The sequence below is a fragment of the Furipterus horrens genome, unplaced genomic scaffold (assembly GCF_987537825.1).
Source record: "Furipterus horrens unplaced genomic scaffold, mFurHor1.1.pri manual_scaffold_5, whole genome shotgun sequence".
NCBI classification, from domain to species: domain Eukaryota; kingdom Metazoa; phylum Chordata; class Mammalia; order Chiroptera; family Furipteridae; genus Furipterus; species Furipterus horrens.
This window is the reverse complement of record NW_028327175.1, coordinates 49420787-49437110: the sequence shown is the minus strand read 5'-3', so window position 1 is coordinate 49437110 and position 16324 is coordinate 49420787. Positions and strand designations below refer to the sequence as shown.

Here is a 16324-nt window from a genome sequence, read left to right as displayed (position 1 = left end):
ATGTCGAGTATATTGAGCTTCTTTACCACCATTGTTTTGAATTCCATGTCTGACATTTGGGCTATGTCTATTTCGTCTATCTCTCTTTCTGAGGATTCCTCTTTTCTTTTCATTGAGGGGTTATTTTTGCGTCTTACCATGTTGGATTCTTTTTGTTTTTATTTATTTATTTATTTATTTATTTATTTATTTATTTATTTATTGGGGGGGTAGTCTGCTTTGACTTCCCTCCTTTGTGGTGTAATATTCTTTATCGAAGGTCTGGGAGTTTCAGTGGTGCAGTCTCTTTGATATCCTGAGCCTGATGGTCTTAAGTTACCCTTTATGTCGTTTGTTTATGCTGTTCGGTTATATTTCAGATGTTCTTTGATAGGATCTTCCTTCTGGCTACTTGGTTGAGAGTCACTCTATCTGCTTTGTCTTGAGTTCTTTTGTGGATATGCTGTTAAAGACATAAACACACAGCCCAGGCAGGAGACCCACACCCACAGAAAGTATCCCCCACTCTATCCTGCTATTGTTAGCCAACTAGCCCGTATTAATATAAATGTAAAGAGATTTGAGCTTTTATACTATAAGAAGAATAGATACGAGTTGTTTTTGGGGAGGAAAAATATAATTTTTGATAGAGGGGTTGATAGATTAATAATAGTTGAGACTGTGCAAGCCAGTTAGTAATATTTACATTGTATGTTAAGAAAAATAGAAGAAAAGGATAGAAAAATACTTAGTATGGTAAGAAAGTGGGATTGTATTGTATTTGGGTTTATATAGTAATTATATTGTATTATTTAAAGTAATAGGGGGGCTAAGCTAGACACACAAACGAATAAACCACTATTAAAGAGAAAGGATGAGAAGGAGAGGTTATATGCAACACGTTAGAGATAAAGTTTGTTATTATTGGAAGAGGTGGAGGAAAAACACTCCCCCAAAAAATCCCCAAGAAAATAGGAGAAAGAAAAGAAGAAAGAGAGAAAGAGAAGAAAATAAAAAATTTACCACAACCCCCCCCAAAAAACCCCAAAAGGTTAGCAAGAAAGGAACAAAGAAAGATAGAAAAGAAAGAATACAGAAGAAAGAAAAAAGAGAGAGAGAAAAAAAAATTGAACCAAAAAAAAAAAAAAATATATATATATATATATATATATATATATATACCCCCCAAAACCCCCCCCAAAAAAAACCCCAGGAAAAGAATAAAGAAAGAAGGAAAGAAAAGAAATTATTAGGAAGAAAGAAAGAACAAGGGAGAAAAAATTTGGGAGAAAAAATTTGGAGAAAAAAAAAAAACGATGTTTTTACTCCGTTTTAGCCTTGGTGTGTTGTCTTCTTTTTCTGGGTCCGCAGCTGGTCTAGTGTGGCAGGTCAGAGGTTCTTGTTCTTTTGCCGGACTGGTGTGCGCACCCGGTTTCCGCTATGGTGCGCGCCCGCGATTGCCGGCGCGGCGCGCTACCTTGCTGCCCGCTGTAGCCAGTTGAGGTGCCCTTGCGCGTAAGCCCCTGCTCGCTCTGACGGCCCGAGAGTTTGCCCCGCGGTTGGAGCCCACTGCTGCCGGGCCGCGGCAGTTCCCCGTTCGCGCCGAGGTGACCCTGCCCGCGCGGACGGCCCGAGCACTTTCCCCGGGATTGGCTCCTTCTTTCGCTGGGGCGCGGCAGTTCCCCGTTCGCGCCGAGGTGACCCTGCCCGCGCGGACAGCCCGAGCGCTTTCCCCGGGATTGGCTCCTTCTTTCGCTGGGCCGCGGCGGTTCCCCGTTCGCGCCGAGGTGACCCTGCCCGCGCGGACGGCCCGAGCGCTTTCCCCGGGATTGGCTCCTTCTTTCGCTGGGCCGCGGCGGTTCCCCGTTTGCGCCAAGGTGACCCTGCCCGCACAGGCGGCCAGAGAGCTCCCACTGACCCCGGGCTGAGGTGCTTTCACGCTCGCACGCTGCCCCGTGCCCTCAGTCCCGCTGAGCCGAGCTCCGGGAGTTGGTCTCTCGCCTCTTAGGGCAGGGCCAGGGACACTTGCGCTCAGTGGAATCGAGCGTCCGTGGGTCGCCGCCTCTCGCTGTTCCCGTGCTGCAGCCGCCCGCCTTCCCTCACCCGTCTGGGCGGGCACAAACAGAGCCTGCGCTAGTGGTCTGCTTTCCGGCCTGGGGCCCTGCGCCCACGGGAGCTGTCTAGGGGTGTCTGTGCACAGTCCTCTGCGTGTTCAGTGGGCCCTCCCTGTGCCCGTTGGGGCACTGATCTTATGTCCGTTGGGGAATGTCCGAGGGACGCCTGGACTCACGGCCCCGCGCACCTGGGCCAGTGAATGAGAGCACTTCCCTATGTGCGCCCCCGCGACCCAATGGTAGGGTTGAGGAGTGGATTAGCGCGCCCCTGCGCCTGGGCTCCTCCAGAACGGCCTACCACACCCAAACTTTCCTCCCGTCTCCACCATCCACTAGAGAAAAATATAAAGGAGAATTATGTTCTCACTTGCCCGGTAGCACGCTGTCTCCTGTCCTTCAGCGCCAATGCCACTTGGTCGAGTCCCGTCTCTGCCAGCGGGCAGAGATCCGCTCTCCGCCTGACTCCTCTCTGGGGTAGCCTGTGGTTGCCAAAAATCCTTTGTGTGCTTCCCGCCACAGCTCGGGCAGCCGCCCCAGTCAGGAATCCCGTTTCGTCCCCTTTTTCTCCGCTATCCTCACTAAACAGGTTGTTCCCAGATGGATTTTCTCTAATCCAGCAGTGCCTTGGCTCAACTCCCGCCAATGTCCAGCTGCTCACTGAGATGTTCTGTCTGCAATTAGACCAAACTGTAGACGGGTCTCCGGAGCCTAAAACCGCAACCTCTCCTCACTCCTCCGCCATCTTACCTCTCCTAGGTGTCTTTCTTAACTGCTGTGGTCAACTAAGAATCATTATTTGTTTTTTGCAGCCAAATTAATGGGTTAAAATAGAAGTAGAAACTGCCTTCTGGTAGAAGGTTTAAAAAGTGCACTTAACCACTTGCTCAGGGATTTATAATAAAAAATCAGGCAAATTCATTTAAAATCCAGTTTCTCCTTGAAAATATTGAAAAGCAGAGGTTCGTAATGAAGTATTATATCATCTGCATACATGTGTGTTGTTAGTTTGACTCTAGTTCAGTGTGTCTATATTCTGTGCTTGAAAAGACCATGAACAAAAAGTGGCCAGTTTTGTACTTAACTCTTCTATCACTTGCTTCAAATGTTTGAATGTAGTGGCCATGGATTCATAGATTCAGCAGTATACAAATGAGTCTTATAACTTAAATGGGAGAGAAAGGGAGATCATGAATCAGAAAATCTTAGGAAGCTGTTTTCCTCCAAATGCACAAAAACATTGTGTTTGTCAGTTTCCTAAGCTTTTTAACAAAATGACATCACCATAAATTTGGTATAAACATATTTACATTGATATTATTTCTTGTTATGGAGAAGTTTTCTAAGTTTTCAAAATGTTTTCTTGATTTTATTACCTCTGTATATTATCCTGCCCTCCAACACCACCACTACCTTGAGATTTTCATTGTGAGCATTAGAATTTATTGATTTTTTAATTTTTCAATGAGTTGTCATTTAAATATATGTATTATGAGTGTTTAGTGTTATTTTAATCTTAGTATGGTAATGAATAGGATTAGAAATGATTTCCTAAAACTTTTTGGGATTGTCCTTTTGATGGAAGAAAAGAATTATAAGCATGTTACCAGAAGAAAATTACTTGAAGTGGGGTAATATATTGTTATATCTCATCAAATTCTAATTTTTATACTAGCAATGTGTAATAAAATATTTAAGAAAAACAAGTCTAGCATAACTGAATTCTGAAATTGTCCACGTATTCTTATTTAGAGGTATCTTTTATAGCAGGCAACTTGAATTGCTTCATACTGGAAAATGTAATGTACCACTCAATTACTATTCTTTAGCCCAATTTAAAATAATAGACTGGAGTAAGGTCTTAATGCAATGCAACCTTTGGAATGTGAGCTGTGACCTCTTTCTTTCTAGAAATTAGTATATATCCAGAAAGATGTTTTCTCATACTGCATGAATGGATTTGCAATAGCATTTAGTATTATACTTATTATCGTGCATAAGTATGCTGATTTCTTCTTGCTAAACTTATTCTAATATTAATTTAAAGATGATGCTGTTATAATATTTGAAAATATATACTTTTATTTTAAAGGTTTTTGGTTACCTCATTCTCATTCTGATGAGTGACCTAACTTAGGAGTGTCTTAATAATTTTATATTATTGCATAAAATGGGTGTTTTATATGTATTTGAGATGGTGAATATTGTGATACAATTTTAGCTGTACAGAGGTCCTCATTCTCACTTTCTTCTTTAACAGTCATATGTACACCTGTGGAACTATCCTGAAAATATTAGGACTTTATTTGAGGAATTGGAAAAGGACTTCTTAAAAAGAATGTTATCTCTTACTGTGATGTTACCTCATAATGATAGTTATTGGCTTTTTCATTTCTTATAAAACAAAATTTTCCACACTAGGTGAGAATGTTCACAGAGACTAATTAACACACCCCTTCAAATTCCTTTTGGAATAGGGGATAATACAAATAAACAGATAGTAATAAAACTAATGTGCATACTCTGAAATTATGGTCTTAATGGTGCTGATGGAACGTTTCCAATTTGTAGCACAGTAGTAATTTTAAAGAAACAAATTATGTTGAAATGTACATTATTAAAAATATATAATGCCAAAATGCAATACTGGACAAATTTATCTTACCCTATTTCTTTTGTTGATGACCAAATAATAGACCAAGATTAATGATTTTATAAGCCAAACCTTGATGATCTTATAATTTATATATTCCCAGTGCTGTAGATGCAAATACATAGAGGACATAATAGTTTTGATTTGGAATTATAGTCTTTAGTAGATCTATTCTTTTTCTATATTACCCATGCATTTCAAAACATGGTTGGCAGACCACCTGTTTCCGGAATCATCTGTGATGCTTCATAAAATGTGAATTCTTGGGCTCCACCACAGAACTACTATAGTGGTGCTGATACCAGAACCCTGCAGTTTTAGTAAGAATTCTAGGTTATTTTTATGGGCATCAAAGTTTGTAAATCAGTGCCCTAGAGCCGAGGTTCACAAATTTTTTGGTAAACTGCTAGATAGTAAATATTTTCAGCCTTATGGAATGTGTTGCAACGACTCACCTTGGCTAGTATAGCACAAAATTAGCAACAATAATACGTAAACAAATGGGCAGAGCCAGCCCAAGAATTTGAAGATAGAATTAAGGATATTAACCAATGCTTTTTCAGCTCTATGAATCTTTTCTAAGGCATTATCACTGAAATCAGTTTTGTGATTTCCTGTGTTTTTATTTTTTGAAAACTAAAGAAAATCCATAAATATAGGAGCTCTTCCTGGATAAACATTAAATTAATAGATGTAATACCTTGGTAATATTTAAAGACTTTTCTATGTTAATATTAAGGAGAATGTGGTTATCTTATTTGTAACCATGTAATATTATATAACCATATAATAGGTTCCTGTGGCTAGAGCAAGTATTCTTTGGCTAATTGGAGAAAACTGTGAACGAGTTCCTAAAATTGCCCCTGATGTTTTGAGGAAGATGGCTAAAAGCTTCACGAGTGAAGATGATCTGGTAAAACTGCAGATTTTAAATTTGGGAGCAAAATTGTATTTAACCAACTCCAAACAGGTAAGAGTCTAATCCTTACATATTTCTATCTACTTCTTTACTCTGATGAAGCAGCAAAAGTCTGTTTATGCACTTGTCTATTCATTTAGCAATTAGTAGCTGTGTATTTCCTTTTTTTTGCATTTTTCCATTACCATTTATCCCTTTTATACCCCCTTTGCCACTACAGTTGCCACACTATTGTCCATGTCCATGAGTTCTTTTTCCTTTTTGCTTGATCCCGGAACCCCCTAACCACCCACATGCCCACCCCGGCCCAGAGCTGTCAGCCTGCTCTCCATCTATGAGTCTGTCTTTATTTTGCTTGTTAGTTCACTTTGTTCATTAGATTCCACATATGAGTAAAATCATATGATATTTGTCTTTCTCTGACTGGCTTATTTCACTTAGCATAATGTTCTCTAGGTCTGTCAGTACTGTTGCAAAGGGTAAAATTTTCTTCTTTCTTGCCACTAAGTAATATTCCATGGTGTGTATGTGCCATAGTTGTTTTATCCACTAATCTACTGAACATAGGGGCGCTTATGTTCTTTCAAATTAGTGTTTCAGGTTTCTTTGGATATATTCCCAGAGGCAGGATTGCTGGGTGAAAAGGCAGATCCATTTTAAATTTTTTGAGGCATCTCCCTACTGTTTTCCACAGTGGCTGCATCAATCTGCATTCCCACCAACAGTGCACTAGTGTTCCCCTTTCTCCACATCCTCGCCAGCACTTGTTTGTTCTTTTATTAATGATGGCCATTCTGACAGGTTTAAAATGATATCTCATTGTGGTTTTAATTTGCATCTCTCTGATGAATAGTGACATTCAGCACCTTCTCATATTTCTATTGGCCATCTATATGTCCTCTTTGGAGAAGTGTCTATTCAGGTCCTTTGCCCATTTTTTTAAATTGGGTTGTTTGTTTTCTTGAGGTTGAGTTTTGTAAGTTCTTTATACATTTTTCATATTAACTCCCTATCAGATATATTTGCAAATATGTTCTCCCTTTCTTTGGGTTGTCTTTTCATTTTATTGAGCTTTTCCTTTGCTGTGCAAAAACTTTTTAATTTGATGTAGTCCCATTTGTTTATTTTTTCTTTTGTATCCCTTGCATGAGGAGATATATCAGAAAAAATATTGCTACTAGTAGTGTCCAAGAATTTTCTGCCTCTGTTTTCTTCTAGGATTTTTTGATTTTAGGGCTAACATTTAAATCTTTACTCCATTTTGAATTTATTCTTGTGTGTGGTGAAGGAAGGTGATCTAATTTCATTTTTCTGCACGTATCTGTCCAATTTTCCCAACATCATTTATTGAATAAGCTCTCTTTAGCCAGTTACATGTCCTTGCGTTCTCTGTCAAATATTAATTGACTGTAAAGGCATGGGTTTATTTCTGAGCTTTCTATTTTGTTCCATTGATCTATATTTGTTTTTAATGGCAGTACCATGCTGTTTTGATTCCGTGGCCTTATAGTATAGTTTGATATTAGGGACCATCATTCCTGCAACTTTATTTTTCTATCTCAGGATTGCTGTTGCTATGCAGGGCCTTTTGTGGTTCCATATAAATTTTTGAAATATTTGTTCTAGCTCTGTGAAATAAAATCATTGGTATCTTGTTACAAACTACATTTAATCTGTAGATTGCTTTGGGAAGCATGGGCATTTTAATGATGTTAATTCTTCCTATCCATGAACACAGTATGTATTTCCACTTATTTGTATCTTTTTTTTTACGTGTATTTTATTTATTTTTTAAATTTTTGATTTAGTTATTGTTTTTCTATTACAGTTGTCCCACTTTCCCCCCCATTGCTCCCCCCCAACCCAGCCCACCCCTTCTCCCACAGTCAATCCCCACCTCGTTGTACATGTCCATGGGTTATTTATACTAGTTCCCTTACTAAACCCTTCCCCTACTTATTCCCCTCCTCTCCCCCCACCCACCCAGTAGCTGTTACTCTGTTCCTTGTTTACATGCCTCTGGTTCAGTTTTGCTCATTTGTTTGTGTTGTTCATTAGTTTCCTGTATTAGGCGATATCATGTGGTATTTTTCTTTTGTTGCGTGGCTTATTTTGCTAAGCGTAATTCTCTCTAGTTCCATCCATGTTGTTGCAAATGGTAGCAGTTCCTTCTTTCTTTCTGCTGCGTAGTATTCCATTGTGTAAATGTACCACAGTTTTTTGATCCACTCATCTACAGATGGGCACTTAGGCTGTTTCCAGCACTTAGCTATTGTAAACAGTGCTGCTATGAACATAGGGGTGCATAAGTTCTTTTGAATTGGTGTTTCAGGATTCTTCGGGTACAATCCTAGCAATGGAATTGCTGGTTCAAAAACCAGTTCCATTTTTAGTTTTTTGAGGAAATTTCATGCTGTTTTCCATAGTGGCTGCACCAGTCTGCATTCCCACCAACAGTGCACTAGGGTTCCCTTTTCTCCACATTCTCGCCAGCACTTATTGTTTGTTGATTTATTGATGATGGCTATTACGACCGGTATGAAGAGGTATCTCATTGTGGTTTTTATTTGCATCTATTTGTATCTTCTTTAATTTCTTTCTTCACTGTCATAATTTTCCGAGTACAGGTTTATTCCTAGGTATTTTATTCTTTTTGAAGCAATAGTGAATGGAATTGTTTTCTTAATTTCCCTTTCTGATAGTTCATTATTGGCATATAAAAATGCAACTGATTTCTGGATATTAATTTTGTATCCTGCTACTTTAATGAATTCATTTAACAGTTCTAGTAATTTCTTGGTGGAATGTCTGGGGTTCTCTATGTACAGTATCATGTCATCTGCAAATAAAAACAGTTTTACAATACTTCTTCCTTTCTAATTTGGATGCTTTTATTTCTTCTTCTCTGATTGCTATGTCTAGGACTTATGGCATTATGTTGAATAAGAGAGGTGAAAGTGGATATCCCTGTCTTGTTCCAGATCTAAAGGGGAATGCTTATAATTTTTGTCCGTTGAGTATGATGCTGACAGCGTTTGTCATATATGGCCTTTATTATGTTTACGTATGTTCCTTCTATTCCCACTTGGCTGAGAGTTTTTTTTATCATAAATGGATGCTAGATTTTATGAAATGGTTTTTCTGCATCTATTGAAAGGATCATGTGGTATTTATCCTTCATTTTGTTTATGTGGTGAATGAATCACATTTATTGATTTGTGAATGTTGTACCAACTTCGCATTCCTGGAATAAATCCCACCTGATCTATTGCTGTATTCAGTTTGCTAATACTTTGTTGAGGATTTTAGTGTCTATGTTTATCAGGGATATTGGCCTATAATTTTCTTTCTTTGTAGTGTCTTTATCTGGTTTTGGAATTAGAATAATGCTAACCTAGTAAAATCAGTTTAGGAGCCTTCCCTCCACTTGAATTTTTTGGTATAGTTTGAGGAGAGGTGTTAGTTCTTTTCAGAATGTTTGGTAAAATTCACCTGTGAAGCCATCCAGTCCAGGGCTTTTTTTTGTTGGGAGTTTTTTGATCACTGCTTCGGCTTCACTAGATGTAATCTGTCTATTCAGATTCTCTGATTCTTCTTGATTTAGTTATGGAATATGGTATGTTTCCAGGAATTCATCCATTTCTCCAGGTTGTCTAGTTTGTTGGCATATAGTTAATAATATTTTTTTTTACAATCCATTGTATTTCTTTGGTGTCAGTTGTTATTTCTTCTCTTTTATTTCTGACTTTATTTTACTTTTTTTGCTGTCCGATTAAAGATTTGTCAAACTTGCTTATCCTTTCAAAGAACCAGCTCTTGGATTCATTGATCTTTTGTATCATTATTTTATACTCTATTTTGTTTATTTCTGCACTGATCTTCATTATTTTCCATCCTTCTATTCACTTTGGGCTTTGTTTGCTCTTCTTTTTCAGGTTTCTTTAAGTATAAAGTTAGACTGCTTATTTGAGCTTTGTCTTATGTTTTCAAGGTAGGAGGGTAATGCTGTGAATTTCCCTCTTAGGATTACTTTCCCAGTGTCCCACAGATTTTGAGTTGTTGTTTCCTCATTTTCATTTGTTTTAAGGTATCTTTTGATTTCTTCCTCGATCTTGTTGTTGACCCATTCATTGTTTAATAACATGTTATTTAGATTCCATGTCTATGCATATTTTTCAGTGTTCTTCTTGTGATTTATTTCTGGTTTCATGGTATTGTGGTCAGAGAAGATGCTTGATATGATTTCAACCTTCTTAAATTTATTGAAACTTGTTTTGTGTCCTGGCATGTGGTCTGTCCTAGAAAATGTTCCATGTGCACTTGAAAAGCATGTATATTCTGCTGTTTTGGGCTGAAATGCTCTGAAGATATCAATTAAATCCATTTGATCTCATTGTCATTTAGGGCCACTGTCTCCTTTTTTCTTTCTTTCTGGAGGATCTATCCATTGAAGTTAACGGGGTGTTAAAATTCCCTACTATGACTGTATTTCTGTCTGTATCTCCCTTTATATTCATCAAGATATGTTTTACAGATTTAGGTGCTCCTAAGTTATGTGTATAAATGTTTACTAGGATTATATTCTCTTGTTGGATTGTCCCCTTCATCATTATGTAGTGTTCTTGTCTCTTACTATAGCCTTGGTTTTAATGTCTATTTTGTCAGATATAAGTATTGCTACTCCAGCCTTTTTTCTCTTTGCATTGGCATGAAATATGTTTTTTCATCCCTTTACTTTTAGTCTGTGTGTATCGTTTGATCTGAGGTAGGTCTCTTGAAGGCAGCATAAATGGGTCTTGTTTTCTTATCCATTCAGCTACCCTGTGTCTTTTGGTTGGAGCATTTAAGCCATTTACAATTAAAGTGATTATTGATAGGTACATATTTGTTGTTGTTTTATTTTTAAACTATTTTCCTCTGTGTTTTTTCTTTTTCTTTCTCTTCTTTTTCTTCTTAAAGTAAGCCCTTTAACATTTGTTGCAGCACTAGTTTGGTATTAACGAAGTCCGTTAGCTTTTTCTTGTTTTGGAAGCTCTTCATTTTTACTTCATTTTAAAATGATAGTCTTGCTGGGTAAAGTAGCCTTGATTGTAGGTCCCTGTTTTTCATCACCTTGAATATTTCACGCCGTTCCCTTCTGGCCTGAAATGTTTCTGTAGAGAAATCAGATGGCAGCCTAATTGGAGCTCCCTGGCAGGTAAATACCTGCTTTTCTCTTGCAGCTTTTAGTATTCTCTCTTTGTCTTAAGTAAAGCCTTGTCATTTTAATTATGATGTGTCTTGGTGTGGACCTCTTCGAGTCCATCTTGTTTGGGATTCTCTGTGCTTCCTGGACTTGTTTGTCTTTTTCCTTCACCAGATTAGAGAAGTTTTTCTTCAAATAGGTTCTTACCCTCTTCTCCTTCTGGTATTCCCATGACACGAATATTATTGTGCTTCATGTTGTCCCAAATGTTTCTTAAGCTTTCTTAATTCTTTAAAATTCATTTTTCTTTTTTGTTGCACTGCCTGGCTGTTTCTTCTACCTTGTCTTCCAAATCACTGATGTGATCTTCTGCTTCTGGTAATGACCATACTGTTGTGCTGTCTGTGAGCTCTGTGCTTTTTTCCTGCTTAATTCCTCACCTTTATCACCCAGCCTCCCTTCCCCCTCCCCTCTGACAGCTCTGAGTCTGTTTCTGTTTTGTTAGTTTATTTATACAATGGAATAATACTCAACCATTAAAAAAGAAAGAAATCTTACCTTTGCAACAGCATGGATGGACCTAGGGAGTATTACTCTAGGTGAAATAAGCCAGTCAGAGAAAAACAAGTACCATTTGATTTTACTTATATGTGGAGTTCTGTCTGATTCTTACTTTGCCTTTTTGAGGTTTCTTCTCTTATTTCCATCTGTCTCTCTGTTGTTTTCCCTCTCCTTCTTTAAAACTCTTTCTGTGTATATCTCTCTAACATCCTGCACCCTCCCACATATGCCCGTGCATGCACACCAACCACCCCACCACCAGCTCAGTATACTGTTTGTGCCTGTCATTCTCGCTTGCCTCTCCCATCAGTGTTCACCTTTCTCTCTTTCTGTGTTTCTTTATATATGTCTCCCTCTCTTTCTGCCTTCTTGGCCTACCCACACTCACTCTGTAGAAAGCGGATGTTGACCTTTCAGAATGCTCAGGTTGACTCCTCAAATTTATTTCGGTATGTGTTGGGATAATCTTCATTCCCACTTGTGATCTGAATTGTGTTATTGTAGCTTTTGCTGGTTGGTATACAAGAATTACGACCAAATATTTGCAGATATTGTGAGTATATTTCCATGATTTAGATGTTATCTTTGCATTTTAAGTCAATCTTTGAAAGGAATCAGTTAATCATTTCTAAATATGTAGATTTCTTCATGTGCTGAGTTTTTAACAATGAGTAAAGAAAGGGAACCTATTTTTGCTGTTGAATTTGTTATATATTGATAAAAACATTGTTTTAGCTTGGCACTCCCTGTGCTCACTAAAATCATACAATACTGGAAAAGTCAATCTAACACCTAGAACATTAAGATTGTTATGACTTTATGTCTGGTTTGGCTACTCTAAAGATATCTGACTTACAGATTATTATTTAAAAAGTAATACAAAATTAGTATGTTAATCAAAACTGAAATGACAAAACTAAATGAAGGTTTTGTCTTTGGTCCTCTTCCAATCTTTTGTTCAGAAATTATAGAGTGTATTTTATATCTTTTTATCCAATGAATTTGAAGACAACATAGTTTGCACTCACATCTTTTTTTCTTGAATAGTATTAAGAATTGATGTTTTGGACCTCCACTTCTGAAATGTTCTATTTTATATTTCACATTGATATTTCCAGGTAACCACACTAGACATCACCACCAGCTGGTGAAAACATAATGATGTTTAGGAAAGATGCCTAATTTTGCCATATATTTTACATAATTCACTGTTTTTAAATGATTAAATATAGAAATAAGTGAATGAAGGTGTCCTGTAGGTTTGTGCTCTGTTCTTCAGTTTCTCACTTCTCAATAAAAAGCATTTGAGAGAATTTATAAATGAAAGTTAGGAGTAGAGAATGATTTCTAACACCATCAAACTGACAGCATTTTTAAGTTGTATGGTTCGTCCCCATTGAATATAATACAGAGACTAAAAAGAGAGCTTTGACCTAAATATAAAAATTGTGTTCTATACTTATTTATTTTAGCCATCTTTAAAACTGAACCAGGGAGACCAATCACAGTGTTCAGGGACTGGTTTACCATGACGTCCTGATATTTATTTGTAGACCTGAGTTGCCTTTGGTCTAGATACCTCAGTGAGCATTTCCAGGATTTTTATTGAATTATTTAGTTATAGGAAATGCCTAAGTTGATTTTGTGAGATTTAGGACATTGTATTTATTTGTATGCTTAAGGAATACTGAGTAATAAACTTCTTTATTACCTCAAAATGTTTCCACCTGGTATAAAAGGAATTTAAAGATTAGCCAACTATCTTGCTTTCTGTATGGTTGAATTAGCTTCTATAGGACGGACTCTCACATATTATAAATGCTGAAAAAATATAAAAATAACTGCCTCAAGTCTCAGAAGAGTAAGTGAAATGGAGATTCTGGAGGAGGATCAACACTTGGAAGAAGGGAGTGGCACAGAGTAACTTTCCTCACCTTTATGGCTGTTATCCTGAGGACATACTACAGTTAGCACTGTGCCCAGAGGCTAAAACTCCAAAAGGAAGCCCAAAGTCTTTCTGGCCTGAGGGAGTAGAGGACTTAGTTCAGAGAAGCTGCAGATATTGGAAAGTTAGGGAGGAATTCTAGAAAGGAGACAACCAGCCAGAGTGGGAGAGCCTCAGAATCTGAATAACTCTGCCCATGTCTGGAAGATCCCTGAACTACGTGTGTGTGTGTGTGTGTGTGTGTGTGTGTGTGTGTGTGTGTGTGTAGTGTGGATGCAGAGTAGCACAGCTAAGAAAAAAGGAGACTTGACTTGGGGTGGTGAACACACAGTGCAATATATAGATGGTGTATTATAGAATTCTACACCTGAAACCAATATAATTTTATTAACCCATGTCACCTCAATAAATTCAATTAAAAATAACAAAAAAAAAGAATAAAGGAACCAAACTATATAAAATTTGTACTGCACCAAAGAGACAAAGTTCACATTTTGAATCCAACCGAGTTAATGCCTGCTGAAACAAACAAACAAAAATCAATACTCATTCAAAGAGTATAACAATGTCTAGTGTCTTTATGGCATATCATTCATAATGTCCAAAATGCAATCCAAAATTACTCCTCATAAGAAGAATCAGAATGGGAGATTATTGTTAATGGATATAGAGTTTCAATTTGTGAAGATATGAAAATTTTGAGATGGAACTGATAATCGTTACACAACACAATGAGTGTACTCAGTGCCACTTAACTGCACACTTATAAATGGGTCAAATGGTATATTTCTTGTATATTTTACCACAATAAAAAGACCTGGAAAATGTGATCAATTTTTAAGGAAAAACAAACAACCAACAGAAACCAACCCTGACATGACCCAGATGTTGAAATTTGCAGGCAAACATTTTGAAGCTGTTTTTTAAACAGTGGTCCGTAATATAAAGGAAAATATTCCCAATGAATGAAAAGATAAGAATGCCCAGTGGAGAAATAAAAAATATAAAAATAAAAAATAAAAAAAAAGAATTAAATGGAAGTGCTAGAATTGAAAAATATCTGAAAAATCACCTTGTTTATCTTAAGTATTTACGTATTCTCTAACATTTTAATATTTGTGGGAGGCTATACAGATATAAACTGCTTCATGTAGTTTTTTTTTTTAACTCTTACATTACATTAAGACTTTAGCAAACTTCTTCTGTAAACTTCTTTAATTTTCTGACTCTGGGCCCTTTCAGATGGCAGTTTGTATTTTGAAAGCAGTTTAACTCTGTGTGATAGCTACCATAGAAGTATTTGATGTCAATTACTGGGAGGAAGGTGGTGATTGAGGGTACAGGCTCTAATGTTGGATTGTGTGGCTTCATATCCTGTTTTGCTACTTACGAGCTACATGTTTTGGACAAATCATACAACCTATTCCAGACTTAAGTTTCCTCATCTGTAAGATAAGATTTATAATAATACAGACATGCCCTGGCCGGGTAAGTTAGTTGGTTAAAGTGTTGTCCTGATACTCCAAGGTTGTGGGTACAATCCCTGATCAGGGCACATACAAGAATCAACCAGTGAATACATCAATAAGTAAAACAACAAAATGATATTTCTCTCTCTCTTATATCAATTTTTAAAAAATAAAAAATAATAATAGATAGTTTTTAAATAATGTAACATACATGTTCTTAAAAAATCATTGTGCTTTATGAAATTTCATAATAAAAACCATAGGGATTATTAGAAAAATGACACCATCTCAAAATTTCATTGGTGACACATTAAAAAGAAAAAAATGAATCTAATAAAACCACAACAGTCTTACACCTGTTAAACAGTTAAGAAATACATAAATACTACCCTGAATATAGGTCTTTACCGTGGAAAAGACCAGAGGTTGGTTTGTGAAATGGGTCTTAGAAAGGTTCTATTTGTGAGTTAAATAGTGGAAGGGAGGTTAATCTGAAACTGCATGTAGAGTTTGCCACCAAATGTGCTGAATGTGGCCCAGGACACGTGGTGATCCGAGGTAGATGTTTGAGGTGGGTAAGTCGTTATTTCTGCACAGACCAGTTCAGCTGGGTGCAGTTTTCTGCCTTTACCTAGTGTTTCTTGGAGATGATATTATGCCTAAGCAAACACAAAATTCACATTATGCCCAAATTGTTTTCTAGTACATCAGCCGAATTGGAACAAAAACACATTTTCCAAACAATTGTTAGAGCAAGACTAACTGTACCTACCTCACAAAGTTGTTGTGAGGATTAAATAAGACAATCCATGTGTAAAGTGCTAGGATTTCCTAGCACATAATAGTGCTTAGTTCATTTGAGTTACCTTACTGTTTTTGTAGTCTAATTTATACTGTTAACCACTGCTAGCTTTTTCTTAGAGAATATGGTTCTGTACAGAAATTAGTCCAGTTACTGAGAATCTCTATTCTCGTTAGGAAACACTTCAGTTAGGTTTTTCCTACTGGGAAAAAGGGTGCTGAAATTCCTCTTTTGATAATTTATGAAGAAAGATTTGGGAGATATGTGTATCAAGAGTAGAAAACACTGTTAGAATATTCTCCTAAAGAAAGTAATTCCACTGTATTTTAAGGGAAAAGTTGAAGGATTTTGAAACCAATTGACGTTGCTGTAACCTTATAGCTCTTAAGACATAGTATAAAGGATTTAACATGACTTCTTGAAATAGTATACTAAGGTATATGACAGAAAGCTAGGATTTAATTGAACTGATTAGTAGCAGTCAAAAATAAATAAATAAAGTGTACATTTAAACTTACTCTAATGATATCATCTTTTAAATGTAGTAGTGAAAACTCACAAGTGAATGTTTTAAAAGTAGCTTATGTCTTTATTTTAATTATGAAATAATAATGCAAATTGATAGAAAAGTAAAAAATAGCATAAACACATGTATCTACCACTAAGCCTAAGTCTATGTTTCTGACAAATTTATTTTTTT

General features: G+C 36.9%; 1 protein-coding gene across 1 annotated transcript in view; it reads left to right on the top strand.

The window, feature by feature from the left end:
* AP3B1 (adaptor related protein complex 3 subunit beta 1) overlaps positions 1-16324 on the top strand; it is a 258639-nt gene that overhangs the window by 129233 nt on the left and 113082 nt on the right. The window contains exon 15 of the mRNA XM_090276405.1: positions 5537-5713. Coding sequence (XP_090132531.1) covers positions 5537-5713 — 177 coding nt within the window. The remainder of the gene's footprint in view (positions 1-5536; positions 5714-16324) is intronic.